Genomic DNA, 20,156 nt, shown 5'->3' with positions numbered 1-20,156 from the left:
GACTGTGATATTTCTATTCATAGCTCATGTTAATAAGATTTACATAGTGTTTTCTTGCTGCACTGTGAGAGTTGCAGTAGCTCTAGTTAGTTCCATGCTGTGCATAATTTGTGAAGATTTAAAAGGCAGCTGCTACTCATCAGCTTTCTCAGCCCACCACATATCTACCAACTTAATGTTGTTAAGAGCTGATGTAAAGAGGAGCCAGAGTAAGCCATTTGCAGTGCACAACATGTTTTATTGGTCCTACAAAACCCGAGAACTATGCTATATATTTGTGAGTGCCATCTACTGGTACTTTATCTATTAACTAAAATATTTTTACAGATATACAGCTGTAGAGCATTCCCACAACAGATATCACTGGCAAAATGGCTCTTTCATTTTTCTAGCTAATGACTTGCAACAAGTCGTTATAATGCAACCTAGCATAAACTTACATACTTTTCTAGTCCCGTCGTGGCACATGGATGACAAAATTGTAAAGAATTTTAATGCAAACAATCTGTGACCCATTCTTCCTGTGTTCTGTGCAGGAATAGAAAGCATCTGGCATAACTGCGCTGGTGAATCAGTCACCTCTAACAGCACTAAGTGCTATGCATTTTACTGAAACCCCATTTTTCTGAAGGTTTATATATCTGTTAGGCATTCTGAAAAATTACGGTTATACTGTACATTTGACGTCCTCAAATTCCACTGAACTTTGCAGCAGTGCCTTAAATTATGTTGACTATGAGCAGTATGCCAGCCTTCAAAGGGTTAATTCCTTCCGTTCAAAGCTACCTTAAATATCAGAGAATCAGTCAGAATTCTTCTTTGCTGGATTAAATTTTCAGGATTCCACAGACCTCTGTATTCCTACAACAAACATAGATTGGCTTGTATTTATAATAATGACAAAAAAGCTTCTCATCATTTCAAGCTAAGTTGGTACTGCTTACTGAATTTTAATTCAGAAACAAAATCATCCACTCTGTGGTAGTGGAATTGTTACTTTCTGAGAGGAGAGGTCTTCCAGACGTACCTGGCCAGAACCTTAACTGCTGTAATTCACTATAGCTCCATTGTCTTCAACAGAATTTTGCTGATTTAGGTGGTATAAATGGCCACTTTGTAGCCTGGCCTGTTGGTGTTCGGGACTCATTGCTTTGTCCCATCTTTAATGATACTTGCTATTTTCAAAAAAAAAACAAAAAAACCTCAGCTCTCATGCTCTAGGTGCTGGTGCCAGGAAGAAAGGTTTTCTTTAATTAGTTAATGCAAGTTAATGCAATTGGCTAGGTGCATTATAAATTGGTAGAATTTGTCTGAAATCAACAAGATGAAATTAAATAAAGACAAGAGCATAGTGCTATACATAGGAAGGAAAAGTCAAATGCACAATTACAAAATGGGGAATAACTAGCTAGGAAGTGGTACTGCTGAAAAAGGATCTGGGGATTACAGTGGAGCATAAATTGAATATGAGCCAACAATGTCATGCAATAGCAAAAAAGGCTAATACTGTATCATTCTGGGGTATGTTAATAGGAGTGTCAAATGTCAGACATGGGAGGTAGTTGTCCCGTTCTGCTCTGTATTGTGAGGCCTGGGGTACTGTATCCAGTTCTGTGTTCCACATTTGAAAAAAGATGTGGACAAACTGGAAAGAGTCCACAGGAGAGCAACAAAAATGAGAAAAGGCTTAGAAAATCTGACCAATGAGGAAAGGTTAAAAAAAATTGGAATGTTTAGTCGTGAAAGACTGAGGGGGGACCTGACAACAGTCTTCAAATATGTTAAGGGATGTTATAAACAGGGCAGTGGTCAGTTGTTCTCCATGTCCACTGAAGGTAAGAATAGAAGTAATCTGCTTAATCTGTAGCAACTGTAAAAACTTTCCAACTCTAAGGATAGTTGAGTACTGGAATGGGGTTACCAAGACATGTTGTAGAATCCCAGTGATTGAAGTTTTTAAGAACTAGTTATGATCTAGATATACTTGGTCCTCTCTCACGCTGGGGGGTTGGTCTAAATAGGGTGACCAGACAGCAAATGTGAAAAATCGGGACAGGGGGTGGGGGATAATAGGAGCCTATATAAGAAAAAGACCCAAAAATCAGGACTGTCCCTATAAAATCGGGACATCTGGTCACCCTAGGTCTAAATGACTTCTTGAAGTCCCTTCCTGCCCTACATTTCTATGATTATGGATTCTTGCCTTCCTCCAAAGCATTCGTTTTGGCTGTATGGTACTTGATGCTCCGGTGAAAGGATTTGCCATACTAGGTCAGATCTTCGTCTAACTGTCCACTGTATGTGATCACATCCTACTTGTCTAATCTCTCTATCTTGGTTTTATACCGTACCCATCTTCAGGGTATCTAAGCACCTCAGTGTGGTAGGGGCCTGTACCATTCTGAGCCATTCCATCTAGAGTAGATGTCAAATCCTGGAAACCAGAAAGTGCTCCAACACCCTCAGCAGACTGTGAGTTCTTTAAATCGATAGCTTCCTTTCAATGGAGTTTAAACTGCCTTTTGTTGTTATGTTGTCCATGACACAGTAACATGTACATGGTACAGTAATGCTTACAGAACGCTTACAGGGCTGATCTGTGAGAATTCAGTAACGTAATTGGTTATCCTTCTGAGTTGAAGAGATAAGAGAATGCTTGATACTCTCTTTCATGGAGAAAATTTATTGTTAAGGTTGACCTGAAAGCAATTAAGGGTTCATTTAATTGAATCAGTGAATTCACCTATATAGTCTGTTATAATATTATATAGAGCTAATTTAGGTTCAATTTAATATACCTTTTATCTATCCAATAAGTGGATGGTTAATTTTAAATGAAATAAAATAGTAATCCAGCACTTCAGAGCTGGAAATATCATTCTGTGGCAAACCAAACTTTCCTCGCTATTTGTATGGCTGTCATATTTCCAGAATAACTAAACTACTACTTTTCTACATCCGAGTTTTTGCCTATTTAAATATAAACCATCATGCTCTAATCAAGCAGCTGGATTATTCTTTAGCAGGGTTAAGACAAAGCTTGAATGCCCTCTTGTTTTCTTTTTGTAGGAGATAGCATTTGTGAAGTTAAATGAATACATGTTATAAGACATTTCAGTAAACTTCTGGTTATGCTGCAAGACCTACTTTCCATGATAAAAATGTTTCCACCATAACCAGAATTATTATTTACAACAATCGCTTCTTCCTCTCCTCTCTAAGGCTTGGTCTACACTGTGGGGGAGATCGATCTAAGTTACACAACTTGAAGTCGACGTACTTAGATCTACTTACTGCGGTAAGTCAACAGCTGACGCTCTCCCGTCGACTCCACCTGCGCCTCTTGCCCTCGTGGAGTTCCGGAGTCGACGCGAGAGCACTCGGCGGTTGATTTATCGCATCTAGACTAGATGCGATAAATCGACCCCCACTGGATCGATTGCTGCCTGTTGATCCAGCGGGTAATGTAGACAAGCCCTTACTCCTAAAAAACTACCCCAAGCAGAGTTTCCTATTCCCAAAGAAAGAAGTACGAAAGACTCCATCAAGTCCACTAAGGATCTTGGTTTGCCAATATATTTGACCTTAGAACTACTCAGATAATATAATATTGGGCACCAATACAAAACCCTAAAATAGGTAAGTGGTATGCATCCTATTGTGCACTCATTTGTTATACATCTCTATGTCCTAGGTACTTCAAGAGTTCTATTGTATTTCATTATTACTGGAACATAATTGGTGGATACCACCCTGACCCTCTTTAGCAGATTGTACTCAGGGGGAATGCATCTTGATTTGCTATGCAGAAAATCAGAGCAGGTATTGCGTTTCATGGTAATATTCCTATGCTTTTTGTGTATAGAAAATAGTCATAGTGGCTAATAAGCCAAAAGGATAGTCTTGTGACTAAGGCACAAGTCTTGGAACTGGGTTCTATTCCTGGCTGCGCTACAGAGCCCTATCTGATGTTGGGCAAGTCAGAAGTAGCCAAACCTTCAAGAGGGACAACAGATTTTGGGTTCCAACTTGAGACACCTTACATCTGATTTTTTTCAAAGGTATTTGAGCACCTGCCATATATTTTTTTCAGTGGGAGCTGTATGATGTTTATAGTGGCTCAGGTTGGGCACTCAAAAACTGAGGCACTCAAATGAGTGGCCATTTATGAAAATGTTAGCCTTAATTTCTGTGCCTCAGTTTCCCCATCTGTAGAATGGGATAAATACATATTGCTCTGTGGCATTGAGGCTTAGTTCATAAATATTTATAAAGCGTTTGAGGATTCTTGAATGGAGAGTTCCATACATGTGGGAAGTATTACTATCAAAAGGATATGACTTAGCCTCACAGAGACCTGTACAAGTCTGCAGAAGCCAAATGTGTGTTGTTTTTCTGTGGTTTCTTCCATTGACATTACAAACACACATGAAGTTTAAATACTGCAAATAAATGTAAAAATTAAGGGAGTTAAAGTGTGGTAAGTTATTTAGTTACTGCAGGCAGGTGACATATACTAATGTCAGTGCATCTGCTTTCACCTGGTATTCTAACAAATGTGCACTGACAGTAACCTGAATCCAACAATTGTTGCTATTATGTCACTTATATTGCTGTAGGTCTAGGAGTCTCAGTCATGGACCAGGATCCCATTGTGTTAGGCACTGTACAAACACAGCACAAAATAAACAGTCCCTGCCCCAGAGAGCTTACCATCTAAATAGCTTGGCTGCAGCCACTGTTTCAGTGGTACTGTCTGTTTGTGCCTTTGTGATCCCCAGACACAATTTCTTTATCCTATACTGTGTGTTGTTCTTAGTCTTATGGTGGACAGTTAGGACAGTGAATTCCAACTCAGGGCTTGTCTATATGGTGCCTGAGTCTGCCCCAGCTGGGTTGTGAATTCTAATGCACATCAGCGTGTGGCACAGTAACTGTTTCCTGTGGACCCTGCTGGCGCGCTTTAAAAATTCCCTAGCGTGCGTCATGTAGTACTGTTTGAAAAGGAGCTACATTAATGCTCACTGGGGGGGAACTTTTAATGCACTCCAGCAAGGTCCACACAGGCCAGTTGGTGCAGACTAAGGTCTAGACTGGTCTAGACAAGCCTTTGCTCTCACAAGTTAGGGTTGCCAGTGTCCAGTTTTCAATCGAAAAGGGATCCTGGCAGCTCCAGTCAGCACCACTGACCGAGCTGTTAAAAGTCCAGTCGGCAGCACACTGGGGCTAAGGCAGGCTCTCTGTCTGCCCTGGCTCCGCGCTGCTCCCGGAAGCAGCTGGCATATCCAGCCCCTAGGCACAGGGGCGATCAGGGAAGCTCCGCGTGCTGCCCCGGCACCATTGGCCAGGAACCGGGAGCTACGGGGGTGGCATCTGCAGGCGCAGGCAGTGCACACCCCGCAGTGCCACCTAGGCATGCCTCTGCCTGGGAGCCTGCCTTAAAGCCCCACTGTGCTGCTGACCAGGAGCCACCTGAGGTAAGTGCTGCCCAGCCAGAGCCCACACCCTGAACCCCCTGCCCCAGGTCGGAACCCCCTCCCGCACCCAAACTCCCTCCCGTAGCCTGCACACCCACACACACTCCAACCCCCTTCCATGCCCTGAGCCCCTTCCTGCACCCCTGCTGCATCTCAGACCCCTGCCCCAGCCCTGAGCCCACTCCCACACTTCAAACCGCTTGGAAGCCCGGAGCACCCTCCTGCACCCCAAACTGTTCATCCCCAGCCCCATCCCATAGCCCGCACCCCCAGCCAGAGCCTCACCCCCTGCTCCACCCCAACTTCCTGCCTCAGCCCAGACGCCCTCCCACACCCTGAACCCTTCATTTCTGGCCCCACCCCGGAGCCTTCCCCCCGCTCCCCTACCCCAACCCACTTTTCACTGGCAGGGAGTGAATGAGGGTTGGGAAGAGCGATTGACGGAGGGAGGGGGGCTGGAGTGAGTGGGGGGGTGGGGCCTCCTGTCAGGGGGCAGGGCAAGGATGTTCAGTTTTGTGCAATTACAAAGTTGGCTACCCTAAGTTTATGGCCTAATTTCCTTTTAGAAAAGCATGTTCGTTGCTCATTGCAGTGGAATGTATAGAAACAGTTAACCTCACACTGAGAGGGTATATCTTATCATTTTATTTTAATGAGTTGAATCATTCTGAAATCTTTCCAAATGACTGCATTACAGTGGCTTTTCTATCTGAATTGTTAATCCTCCAAAAGGAATTCTGACGTTTGAATTGCAGCAGATGATCTGCTAACATGGCAAAACCAAGATGGACTCAGGGCTTTTTTATTTTTATTTTTTACCCATTCTGGTTGCTTAGAGGCTTCCTCGTCTCTCATTGAAAGGTCTCTATAATAAAGAGTGCAAAACTTATTTCAAAAATATTTGGGCTAAAGGTGTTTTCTCTCATTGTAATGCCCAGACAAATTAAGCACACCCATCCCTCATTCACCTAGATGGGAAGAGCCTCTGAATTTATAGCAGAACCCTAGGTCACTATAGAAACAGTGCCATTTTCACTCTTGTCATGTTTCTATGACAGCTGCACACAAGTATTATTGTAAAAACCAAAGCAATTACTGAGGGTTATTTTGCTGATATTTTTTATTTTTTTAAAAAAACCTCACTAATTTTTGCTCATTTTAATTACAGGAGAGACACTCTATGCAAAAATTACTAAGTGTAATGAAGTCCACAAGGCTCTCCATTTATGGGATTTTAGATTGTTTTTCATTTTGATTCCTTAATCTAGGGAGCTAGCAGTGTAGATTTCTGGTGAATGGGTCAGTGTGATTGGTTTGTGTACTGTAGTGGATTCATGCATTTTGCTACAGTCTGGGCCACCTGCTGTGCAATTGTGGTCTCAATCCCAGATCTGCAGATTTCCAGGTGAAAAAGTTCTTGCTTCAGGGATATGAAGGGAAACATGACAGGAAAATAAATAAATAGCCTTAGCCAGATGAAGCAAAAAATGCCTTTAGGATGTGATTTTTCAGCAGCTCCCTAAGTGACTTAGGCACAAAAGTCCCACTGAATTCCCATGGACTTTTGTACCTAAATCACATAGGGGCTTCTGAAAATTCCACCCTTAATACATAAAATAGGCCCAAACTCCCATTGGTTTCACAGGGTATAGACTGGAGGGTCGGGCACACAGGGATATGTAGGTCCTGACTGTCAAACTTAACTCACACTGATTAGTACTTGTACCTCTTTCCATAAGCAGTCCCCTTGAAATAACTGTGATTTCTTGTGTAGTAAGGTGCTTCCCAATGTAAGGGCTGCAGAATCAGGCCCTAAAGTGATAAAATTAGCAACATTAATTGGTATGACTTTGTACTAGTTTAACAGCTGAAGGTTTTTTTTTAAAGGAATACAGTTGCATTGTGCATTTCTTTTCTTTTTTAAAAATAATGCAAATCTCTTTTGTTCTGGGGGAGAAATGGATTTAGTCATGGCAGTGATAACGTAGTTCATTTTATAATGGTTACACTCTTAAAGGAATGTATTTATATAACAGACTCTAATAGAGATGGGAGACAAAGTACAATAGCCTAACATCAGAGAACATCAGGACAGAGAGCCCCATGGGACATGCAAAGGAAAAACTTGTGCATAGTTATAGTACAAAAAGGCTCATTTGATCCCTCTTCTTATAATGTGGATGTGATGTGAGATGATTACAAATTTATGAGATATCTTGCACCATTGTGTTATTTGTAGATTTTTTTTAACAAAAATGCAGGTCTTTGGCAAAGTGTTTTATTATTTTTAAGTGCTCACTGGAGCCAATATCTGTCACTGAGTCTGCTAATGCAGCACAAATGTATTTGCTTCATCATCTTAGTAGCTTTTTATCAGCATCATTTCATTTAAGATTTTAAGTGAGATTATGTTTTTGGTGTTACTGGATTAAGTTCTCCAGGAGCCATATAAATATGAACAGGATGCATTTCTTAAACTGTTCATCACATAATGGTTACAGAATTTAAGTAGAGGAGTGGTTGCAATATAACTTGATTCCTTTTTCTAAAGAAACAAGGACTTCCAGTAATAAATTACATGTATTCTGTAAACTGTTCTATTTCAAGAAATATTGTATTATAGTGAGGGACACTTTAATATTCAGGGAAGGTATGCATCTTGTTTATTTGAAAGAGTGATAGGGCTTACAGGTAATAAATTTAAATTCACTAACATTGTCTTCAGGATAACTTCAAAGTGCTACATACAAAATACATATTTTTTATTTAAAACAAAATTACTGGAAAACATAATGCTGGTACTGCAAATGGTTTGTAGGGTCTTGCATTTGCATTTTTCTTATGGGAGGGCTGGCTGGAAGAGCCAGGTCACTAATACAATTGTTGTAATTGGCTCAATCTAGTCCTTAACCTGCTTCTAAGCATATGTCCATTTTGTCACAGATGACAGTAACTGTACAGTGACAGCTCATTAAAAGTAACTGTATTGCCAATAAAAGCTAGATTTGAATTGGCAGAGAAAGAAGGGACCTTTCAGATGGGTTGGAAAAGATAAAATGGGAAGGATAAGGCCAATCAGTTCATGTACCAATGGATATAAGACTCTAATGTGAATGTGCTATCATATCTCTGTGCTCACCCCTCTTGGCTTATAAATTCTTCAGGACAAGTATTCTGTCTGCCTTTGCGTTTGCATCCCAATACTGTTGGGCCTTTAAGGGCTACACCAATATAAATATATAATGCTTGTTGTTGTTATTTATCATTCCAAATCAAAGAGACACAAGTATAAACTGGATCTGTGCAAAATGCAGTTGGTTCACGAGGCTGTTCAGTTTTGATCCATAGTCTCCCTTCAGTCATTCCAACCCCGTTCCATCTGCACTCAGAATCTCAAAGTGAAACTGCCACATTCTCCCTAGGTATAACACTGAAACGAAGAGAAACTGTAAATCACACTCATTTTGATGCAACATCATTATGAATATTAGAGGTAGCATTAATATTTATTATTTTTATTACAGTAGCACCTACAGGGTCCAGTCAGGGATCAGAACCTTGTTGTGCTGTTCTAAAATTGAAGTGAGTAGCAAAGCTCAGACCCAGATGTTTCATGTGGTTTGGGTTTTGTTGCAAATGTTTCACACAGCTGGGAGAACTGAATATGAGCCCTATTTGGGGGGTCGGGGGGGGAGTTGTTTTATTTTCTTTTTCTTGCCTGCTTTATATATATACTGTCTTATGCTATCTCTAACTGGCTCCTTTATAGGACATGTTAACACTGTTCTTTAATTGTCTAAAATGGTTGCTGTTGAGCAACCTGAGGTGTTTCCTTTTCTCCATCCCTACAAATAAAATCCTACACCACTGAAGTCAATGAGAGTTTTGCCACTGACCTCACTGAGGCCAGAATTTCAATCCTAGTCACTGGTGACCCAGGCAATGAGACCCCAGAAAAAATAAATTGAATCTGAAAGGCGCATATGACCACTCTCGCAATGGCTCCAGATTAAACTATTTTAATGCAGCACAAACATCATTCTGTCATGTGTCATTTTTATTTCTCTGCATGATCAAGAAGAAAATTAAGTTGAATTCTTCCCTGCAATGAAAATGGAGTGTTTGGAGTTGTAGTAATGGCTTATAATGTTAATCTACTCTCCAATGCAGACAACTGATACAGAATACCAATATTGTTACTACAGCCCTTATGTACTGTGAAGAGTCGCTCTTACCTAAAAAGCAGGGTCTGGCAGAAATGAAGGGCATGTGCTAAATGTTTTGTAGGTATTGTTTCAGGGTTTTTTACCAAATCTTTTGGAAGTAGGACGGTCAAGAGGACCTAATGGAGTTTTACAGTCTGTGCACAAATTCATCTTAACATCTTGTATATCAATCCACAGCAGCAGGATGTAATATGTCTGACTTCCAAAATGCCTTTAGTGGATGTAAACTCTGGGGCAAGGGTGAGTGTGTGAGAACATATAGCTTTCTTTGAGTCTAAGAATTTGCTGTCTCCTGGCAGATGCATTCATGCAGCTTTTTCAAAATTCCTAATGACAGGGAGGAAGTAGAGAGGATATTTCTCACCTTAGACCAAAGGAGCTCTTGATCTTTCTAAAAAGCAAATGGGGAGAGAAGCACAGAAAGCACTGACAATTAATGGTAAATATAAATGTGTAACAATGCTGTCTGTGGGGGGCTGTCAAAGGAGGAGCTGAAGAGAGACAGGCCAGAATGAATGAAAGGAAACAGTCACAGCAGCAGTTTCACATGAGTGAAAAGAGAAACTGACTGGAAGAGTCCTCAGAGCTACTCCTTTGTTTTCATTTTTTATTTGGAGAAGAGTTTTTTGCACCTTGTGTTGATCCCTCCCACTCGTCTTTCTCATTTCAACGTTAGAGCAGTTGTGTCGCCAAGTGACGTCAAAGCCTGAAGATTCCCACTTTAATCAGTACTGCAGGGTAGAGAAACCTAGCAAGGTCTGAATTGTGGGGGCTTTCCTGAGAATGGGTGTTTAAAACCACACCTGTTGAGCTGCATTGTTTCCAACCTGGTCAGTTGCGTTGACGAGTCTATTCTCTCTCTTTCTTAGAAACTGGGAAGATCGACCAAGATATCTATCAATACAACACACCAGGATTCACTGGCTGCCTGTCTAGAGTGCAGTTCAACCAGATTGCCCCACTCAAGGCAGCCCTGAGACCTACCAACACCTCCTCTCACGTCCACGTTCAAGGGGAGCTAGTGGAATCCAACTGCGGAGCATCTCCACTGACCATCCCACCAATGTCTGCTGCCACTGACCCCTGGCATTTAGATTCAGGTAAGGGGTGGACTGACTGCAAGGAAAAGCAGTTGAGCATTTAAAACTAAATGGAAAAATCTATACTGGATGAATTTTACAAAGGTAGAACAATGACTATAATGAGGGGTGCAAAATCAGAACAAAAAAGGAAGGGATTTATCATTGGCTTTAAATTCATGAGTAAGGTGTGGAGAAATATTAATGGATGTGCCCTGTGGTAGGCAGGAGTACATATTTGCATGTCTGTCTTTCTCTCTAGCATCCTTACATTATCAGTTCAGGTGAGAAAGAACGCATCCTTCATTGCATCCAGCATATACATTCTCTACAATACACATTTCATATGTATATTTGTGCTGTTTGTTTGGTTTTTCGCATTTTAATCATGTTAGACAATGAAGCTTCACTGGTCTGTTTCATGCTCGTTTTGCTTTCTGATTCTTATATACCAGCAAAGTGAGCCTTTAGCCTCATAACACTGCAGATGGATGTTAAATTTGAATGGCATTATATCAGTCCTTAAAACATTTCTATTCATGTTCTGTTCTGCATAAATCTTGTAGTGTTTAAATCATGAGCCTAAAACTAGCTGTTGTGGTCCCACTTTCCATGGAGTACTGGTTATATTACGTGCAAGTATTGACAAATATGTTGTTCACAGCACTGGTTTTGTGCTGATAAATGAATACATTCTATTGTGCAGCCCCATCCAAAAAGTATCTAATTTTAAGAGCAAATATGTTTCTAAACTGCAAATTTGTTTTCTACCCTTGCAGTGTCTGCTTTCCCTAGGCCATTTTTAATGAGAAACCCCATTAGCCAGCACCACATTCATCTCAGACTGAAAATGCTGGGAAACCAAAACAATTTGCTGATCCTAGCAGGTCCATCCTGCTCTCTGACTGGCTGTTACCAGCAGCCTTGGAAAGTACACAGTGTGCCTGATTTTAGCATAAGTGGTTTATCTTTCAGCTTCCCAGGCTTCAGATAAAATATTTGTAACCCTTCTGCCCGTCAGAGTTGGCAGCAACAAGGGCCGGGTTCAATATCTAGGGGTTCCATTCCAATAACACAATGCAAACCGGCTCGAGCCCCCACCCAGTGACCTGGGACAAATATATACCACCCCCGCTGGGCGCCTCCAAGAGGCAATACTTCCCCTCTCGCAAGCACATAGTCTGAGTGTAGCAAAAGTCTTTTAATAACAGAGAGAAACAATGTGGCATTATGTTGGGGAAACACCACCAACAGGATTCATAACACAACCCATGAGCAAAAACAACCCCACCCCAGGCAAATTGGGGCATGCCCTTTTCCCTTTGGTTCTTGAGTCCAGCAACCCCAAATCACCCAAAGTCCCAAAAGTCCAATGCCCCAATAGTCTCTGTCCCTGGTCAGGGCAGCCCCAGAGTTCGAAAGTTTATCGGCGGAGCTTTACCTCCCAACCTGGGTGGAAATGGGACGGGGGTAAGAGGCACCTTACGTGATCTGAAGCTGACCGCCCCATAGCTCCACAGCGGCGCTCCGCTCCGCCAGCCGCCCCACGAACTCCTTCGCTCAGCTGCGCTCCGCTCCGCTCCGCCAGCCGCCCCACGAACTCCTTCGCTCAGCTGCGCTCCGCTCCGCCAGCCGCCCCACGAACTCCTTCGCTCAGCTCCACGGCCCACAAGCAGCTCCTGCCATCCACACACTGCTCCGCGTCGAACTGCTTCACCAGCCGTCCCGCAAACTGCTCCACAATATATCTTCAGGCTCCCCCACTACTTAACACAACACTCAGTGATTTCAGCTCTTAGGTGAATTCAGCTTATAGTAGGGGAGCCCCAGTGCTGGTGCACTGTCAGCCTAAAGTGAGCTCAGCAGCCTATAACTAGACTTCTAATGAAATCAAAATTAGCTCTGATATTCCACAGTGGAGAGAGGAGGAAGTGCAATCAGCATGTAAGGCCCTCACCAAGGGGCCCATGCCACCAAGTATTAATACTTGTCCCCAGCCTCTCTCCATTCACACAGTTTTGGAACCCATGACCCTTGCCTAGCGAGTGCTACTTAGTTGACGGTGAATCCCTCCATCATAACAAAAGGCCACGTACAGTTCCAAGCACAGTTCCCATAATCAGGGTAATAACAATTTATTCTTCCTGCCCCAATAACAGAGACACTGGGGATCCCACAGCAGCCAAAGTGACCATTTGGGCAGCTATGGTCTCATTCTAGGCGTGGTGGGTGTGCCTATGCAAATGAGATCGGCCCCTGAAGTTCTTTTCCACAACTTGCCACACCTCACCACCAGATGTCAGGGTGGACCTCATCCTGACACTGCTTACATATTAAACAAATTTGTTTATTCCATTCCCTTCAGAGTTATGCAAACCAAACCTATATTGACGTCTGCCCAGTGCTGCAAACTTAATTCTGATTTCACTTACACCAGTGTAAATCACGAGTTATGCTGTTCAAGTTATTGGAGTTACATTGAGGTCAAGCCAGTGTAGGTGAGATCAGAATCAGGTCCCGAGTGTTTTTATACCTAATTATCTCTCTTGATCGATTGGTTTGTGGCTTTATCCATCTGTTAGTCTGAGTGTCAGGCCATGGTAAGTATACCAACTTCAAAGAACCATAGGCTCACATCATGGCTCCTTGCAGGAAAAGTCTGTGGGGACTGGGAAATTCTATGGATCTCTTTGCTGAGTTTACTTTGAATTTTTCTTCTGTCAAGGAAGGGGGGTTGTATGAGGCTATATTAACTTCTGAACAGATTTCCCCAGGGATGAGAAAGGAGGGAGGATGTCCCACCCTTCACCCTCTGTGACCGGGGTCCCAATGGGGGCCAGCTGAGGTTATCCAGTTAGGGTGAACTGCAAAGAATGGGGCAGACACTCCCCAAAGCTGGTGGATAATTCAATATTTAGATTTACCAAGCTAGTAATAAACAGCTTCTCTATTATACCTTACTGGTTATTCAGAAGGCCAAACAACACTGGAGCGGGATGGACACCCGCTTGGACCCAGAGGGGTTTAAGATAGCCCTGGGAGAGGGCTGGGGCAGGGGAAGAGCTGGGCTGATTGGCAGAGCAGCCGCAGCTGGGGGCCATGCCCCAAACAGACCCAGCGGGCCTTATAAAAGCCAGGGAAGCCAGGAGCAGAAGAACACTCTCTCTCTAGCTCTGAGAGGGAGGAACCTGGCTGTAGAGACCAGAATGGAGGACCTAGTTTGGAGCAGGGCTAGGGAAAGGCCAAGGGCGCTAGGGAGCTCTGGCCTAGGAAAGCCCCAGCCTGCAGGCCTGGGAAGGCCTATTAGGAATGGGGGTTGCAGGAGCAGCCATGGGTAGGCAGAGGCAGCAGGTCCAAACCCAACCTTGCCTGTGATGAATGGCTCATACTGCAGTCTGCCCCAGGGCACAGGGGCTAGCTGGTGACTGGTAGGAGCCTACCACTGAGGCAAGGTAGGCATAGTGGGTGGGGGGTTCCCCTGGGAGGGGGAGACCCAGAACTGTGGGGTACTGCCAGGGGCAGCACCCAGTGAAAGGGGCACTGCGGTCCTGGGAGGGACACAGGAGCCAGCAGCAAGGCAAGATACTGGCCTGAAGAGGGCGTTCCAGAGGCTGAAACGCTAATTCCCTGACACGACCAGCAGGAGGCGCCGCCAGTGAGTCATTGCCCGGTTACAAACACCATTCCCTTGAAGTAACCCAGCCTCAGACCTCCATCCAGGTATCCAAGTCAAATATGATGAAGATTTCTGAGAATCTTATTTCATCATATAAAAGAAAAGGTTCTACCAATCCCAAAGGATCAGACACATTACCCCCCAAGTTATTGAATATTCCAGATCTTACCCAAATGCACGCATACAGCCAATTCTTATTAACTAAACTAAACTTTTTTAAAAAAGAAAAGGGAGAGAGTATGGTTAAAAGTTCAATATACATACAGACATGAGATCAATTCTTGAGGTTCAGATTCATAGCAGAGATGATGAGTTTTGTAGTTGCAAAGAGTTCTTTTAGAATTTAGTTCATAGGTTATAGTCCAATAGCATATCCAGGGTGTAGCAGCTTAATTGGGATCTCATCTTGCGACTGAAACTTCCCCTGATGAAGCTTAAGCAGATCTGAGATAAAAAAGGATCAGGTTCCAAGGATCTTTTATACAATTTCAGGTCTCCTTTGACAAGTCTGAGCCCCTGGGGGAATATTAGGGCCTTATTTCCTAAGCATCATTGTTAATTATTCAGACAGATTAACATAAGGCAGTCTATCACCAGTACTTAGCTATACAAATTAACTTACGACAATCGCCTGTTCCTCCACCATTCACCAATGATTTGCTATACATTTCTAAGAGAGATAAATACAGAGATATCCCGTGTTCACACTTCATTTAAATGCTAGGATGTTCTTTTGATCTTTGAATTATCAGAATACAGCATGGACAGGGACCGTTGATTACATTGTTGACTACTACCCATACATATGTAAATACACAAAAACACAAACATTATCTCCCCACCTGTCTTTAAGAGTTGAATTTGAGACACTTATTTTGCAGGGTGTTTTAACCCTTTCTGGCCATGTGTCACACCCTCCAACATTGTGGATCCCCAATCCAGCCAGTGGGGTGTTGGCAGCTTCATGGTACAGATATAACCATATAGAGAGACACTACCATATGGCACATGCCCTCCATACAGCCAACTTTTTGTAACATTTCAGCCCATCTCCTTCCCCTTGTACCATGTAAGAGGGGAGCATAACGCTATTAGTTTTATTAATTGTTCCTCAGAAGATCTCTTAGCCTGTTGCTCATCTTCTCTGAAATCATCCAATACATTGGTGCCTGAAGATTATGCCTCATGCCCCCATTTCAGTCTAGTGTACTTATAAAATCACCTTCCTATGCTTTTTAAATAAAAGGGCCCTGCCCCACTTTAACTTACTGAAAATAAACTAGTGCAGTTGGACTACTATAACTAAAGGAATTTTTTCCTACAAAGAAGTTCACTACACATGGAGTTTTGTCATAGCTGAAGAAGGACAACCTGGCAAGAGTCCCTCATTGTCCACTCAGAAGTAATGGCAGGGCTTTTCTTAACACATTCAGTTGGAAGCTGGCATGAAAGGGGGCCCAGCCTCATTCTCAGTGGGGAGCAGCAACATCAAGATTGGGAGCCAGGGATTTCTTCTCATTTCTCTTCCACTACTCAGTGAGAGTAGAGGGGGTGGTTAAAATCACTCTACACCTCTCTGGTAAATAACTGCTACATACAAAGGGGAGAAACAAAGTGAAGCCCTAACAATTCCACAGTGAGTAGAATGTAGTGTCCCAGTGACAGGAGTGAAAGGTCGTTGAGTGATGCCTGACATATACTTCACTCCACCGTGGTGCAGAACAGGTACCCTCTCTCTTGGATCCCCTTCATACAGGGGAACTAGTGTAGTTTCACTGTCAAAGACATGAAGTGAGGTGAGGGAGGTGAGTGCAGTGATACCCCCATCCCTCCATCAATGTTAATTAAGAACAACTTCGTCCTTGTACAGGATCTCTGCTGGTCTAAAGAAGTTGACTGTTTCACTCCAAGAAAAGATAGTCATAGCGTTTAAGGCCAGAAGGGAACATCAGATCATCTAGTCTGAATTCCTGTATATCACAAGCCACAAACACCACCACCACAAACACCATCCAGCACCCACACACTAAGCTCAGAGGTGGATTAGGGGTTTGTGGGGGCCCTGGGCCAGAGCAAGTGGGGGCCCCTTCCCACCCCTTCCACCTGCAGTCCTCCCTGACCCCCCACCCAGCACTCCTGACTGAGGTGCACCAATGCCCGAGGCTCCGGCAGTAGCATGGAAATGATTAAGTGAGAAATACCCAGATAGTCCTCGTAAGTGACCCGCACCCACAGACTGTAGAGAAAGGTGAAAAACCACCAAGGTCACTGCCAATCTGACCGTATTGTAGACAATATGACTTTGGACTCACACACATGATATTAATGAATGGTAATGAACAACACATTTGTTTCTAATGTCACTTACTTTAGCAAGTTGGTAGTTTGCACACTGGAGATTTTTAGTGTGAGAGAATTCCCAAACCATCCAAAATTTGCATACCAAAAGCTTTTCTAGTGTGAAGTGTGTGGGGAAAGTACATGAAAAATTAAAGGTATGAAATAAGACCACCCTTTGGTTCCAGAACTGGAAGATGTACTTCAATTCTTAGTGTAAATTTCCTTAGGCACTAAATTGGATAGGAGGAGAATGACAATGGTCCTTTGAAAGTCGCAGATTTAACTCCTGCTGTGCTAAAGGGAAAGGCAGCTGGAATATAGTCAGCTCCCACCCTCTCACACTGAAATGGCTGCAAAGAACATGTCTTGTGAAGTAACTGAACAGTAACCGCCTCTGTGGTTGCTAGGTAGCCTTCAGATACATCTATTCAGATGTATTATGATTTCCACCCACACAGTTTAGTTGCACTTTAGATCCAGCAATGTCAAAAGCTTGGTGCAGGATGACTGAAGCCAAAACCTTCTAACCTGGGTCCCCAAACTTAGACTCATAAATCCATACATAGGTTCCTAAATCAGTGGCATAAAATTACCTGAGGTGCTGAGCACAGATCCCATTGAAATTAAGCTACTGTACATCTGTATTGTTGCTAGACCTTGGGTAAGGTCTCATGTAAAAGAATAGATCACACTGGTTAGTTAACTGTGCTAAAACAGATGTTGCTCCAAAAATAATTCAAGATGGATGGATATTGCAGGAAGTAGCTCCCTTTCTGACTCTGTGTCCTGCCAGTGCTACATTACCTACCAGCAGAGATCCCCTGGAGGGACAAGAAGAACACTATGATGGGTGCTATCACTGGTGTCATTGCAGGGATATGTGTGTGCATGTTGTATTCCTGGGGGAATTCTTCGCCACTGCATGCACACAGAATTCATGTCCACTGCAGATTTCTTTGCTTCCCTGCAGAAAAATGACTTTGTAACAGGAAAGCAAAGAGAAGCCGCATGAGCGGTCACATGCCCCACCCCAGCAACACAGGCATATCATTTCGGGCACCCAGAGCAGCTGGCGGAGAGTAAATCACTGTGGAGGGACGGGGCTGAGGATACTCCAGAAGGTGCCAGGTCAGACCCATCTCCCATTTGCCCAACCCCTGTGCATCCAGACCCCTCGCCCCATACCCAGATGCCCACCACTAAGCCTCTCCACACTTGGATCCTGCTGGGCTGAGTCTGCCTGTCCACATCTAGTGTGCCTGGCACGGAGGAGCAGAACCCCACGGTGTTTCTGGGACAGGCCCAGCCCTTGTGCTGTGTCAGGGTTGGGTGAAGCCTCACCACCAATGTCCCCAGGGATTGCTGCAGGGTGATCTCCCACCTCCCTGCAGCCAGTGGCCTCTGCTCCCCGCTGCAATACTGGAGCCTCCACGTTTATTTATCGACAAATAAAACTTGCAGAATTTTTAATTGTCTGGCACGGAATTCCCTGAGGAGTAATGTTCAGGAGGGGAGTGAGCAGCAGGGGTTCACCAGTCAAATAACATGAGACCACCTGATAGTGCTAGCAATATAATCCCAGAGCTACCGTGAAAAACAAGCGCTGCTTATTAGCTTAAGACAACATTTCAAACTTGGATGCCCACAGTTAGGTCTCAATCCATTTCTAAGCAGGCAGGTGTCCATACCACAACTATTACTGATTATCTCTCATTTTTGCAGCCATAGTGACAAAACTAGAATGTGCCCTGGAGACTAAATCACCCTCTTGCGCCTAGAAGTGATTCCTGTGAGTCAGGTTTGCAACATATTGGTGGGGAGGCATGCACTGCCATTGCCTGTGCTAAACACAGGACTTCAATCTCTTGCACTTGTACTTGGCACTGAATTCACATACATTTAGAATTAATACAATTTCCATTTCCTTCTGGATTCATTCCCAGAGTTAAAATGCTGCTTCACCCCCCTTTCTGGCACTTTGCTATACTATTGAACAACTTTATCTTAAAGCATTATCTTGTTTAGCTTGCTGAGTATTTTTATAATGCATACTCTTTCGCTGTTGCCATGGTGACTCTTTCTGGCGATGGTGTAGTGGTGAAATTCAACAAGTCATTCTCCACTATAGTCTGACTTTTGAGTGCTGACTTATGAATGAATCCTAGAATATCAGGGTTGGAAGGGACCTCAGGAGGTCATCTAGTCCAACCCCCTGCTCAAAGCACGGCCAATCCCCAATTTTTGCCCCAGATCTCTAAATGGCCCCCTCAAGGATCGAACTCACAACCCTGGGTTTATCAGGCCAATGCTCAAACCACTGAGCTATTACCCACCCCACTTTAAAACAAAAGATTAAGGAAAGAATAATTAAAGACATAAAGATAAATGGAACATGGGTTTACCAAAGGTAGATCGTGCCAGACTAGCTGATACCTTTCTTTGGTAAGAGAGTTGATTTCTTAGACAAGGGAAATGTAATAGATCTAATCTATGTGGACGTCAGTAAAGCATTTGACACAATACCATGTGGAAAATTACGTGTGGTTTGTGACAGGTTGCCACCACCCCTTTGGGGTGCCACCTGATATACTGGGGTCCCACTGAGCCTGCCCGTTCCACCAGTCTGGGCTCCCTCACCCTGTCCTGCTATGCCAGGCCCTCAAGCCTTCTCCAGCACACACACACAGGTAGGGACACGCCCAGCTGGAAAAAAATACACAGACACTGAGATCAGCTCTGTGTGGGAGGACTCAGCTCGGGGATTGCCCCGCACGCAAATATACACGTCCTTTGGGATGCAATCCCAAAATTATATTGTCTTGCACTGCATAGAGATCTATACAGCGTAAGATCATGAAATCCGCTCCCTCCCTCAATGTGTGGATGTTATACACAGCTCCCCCGCCCCCACCCCCCAGTCCCAGTTATGAATTACACAAACTGGTTTTAGAATAAACAAAAAAACACGTTTCTTAACTACAAAAGGTAGATTTTAAGTGATTATAAGGGATAGCAAAGAGATCAAACCAGATTACTGAGCAACTAAAACAAAATACGCAACCTAAACTTAATACACTAAGTTAACTGGTTAATAGTAGCAAATTCTCACCTTAAATGTTGTTTTATGCAGGTTACAGAGTTTCTTGAAGGTAAACTGCACCACTTGCAGCTTAAATCTCCAGGTATGCCTTTCACAGGCTAGACCTTTCTCACTTAGGCTCAGACCCTTCCCCGCCCCCAGCTTAGCTCCGTTGTTCCTTCAGGTGTTTTCATCAGTCTTCCTTCTTGGGCAGGGAGGCATTGGAGAAGAATCAAGATTAACTCATTCCCCAGCCTTAAAATGAGATTTGCATATGGC

The 20,156-nt window shown here is 43.5% G+C and overlaps 1 protein-coding gene across 1 annotated transcript in view; it reads left to right on the top strand.

Annotated features, from left to right (window-relative positions):
- Positions 1-20,156, top strand: part of CNTNAP2 (contactin associated protein 2) — a 1,667,645-nt gene that overhangs the window by 1,635,696 nt on the left and 11,793 nt on the right. Inside the window, exon 22 of the mRNA XM_084620442.1 lies at positions 10,573-10,803. Within this exon, the coding sequence (XP_084476568.1) occupies positions 10,573-10,803 (231 nt within the window). The remainder of the gene's footprint in view (positions 1-10,572; positions 10,804-20,156) is intronic.

Source organism: Lepidochelys olivacea, assembly GCF_965140295.1.
Source record: "Lepidochelys olivacea isolate rLepOli2 genome assembly, chromosome: 2".
Lineage (NCBI taxonomy): Eukaryota > Metazoa > Chordata > Testudines > Cheloniidae > Lepidochelys > Lepidochelys olivacea.
This window is presented reverse-complemented; position numbering and strand designations above follow the sequence as displayed.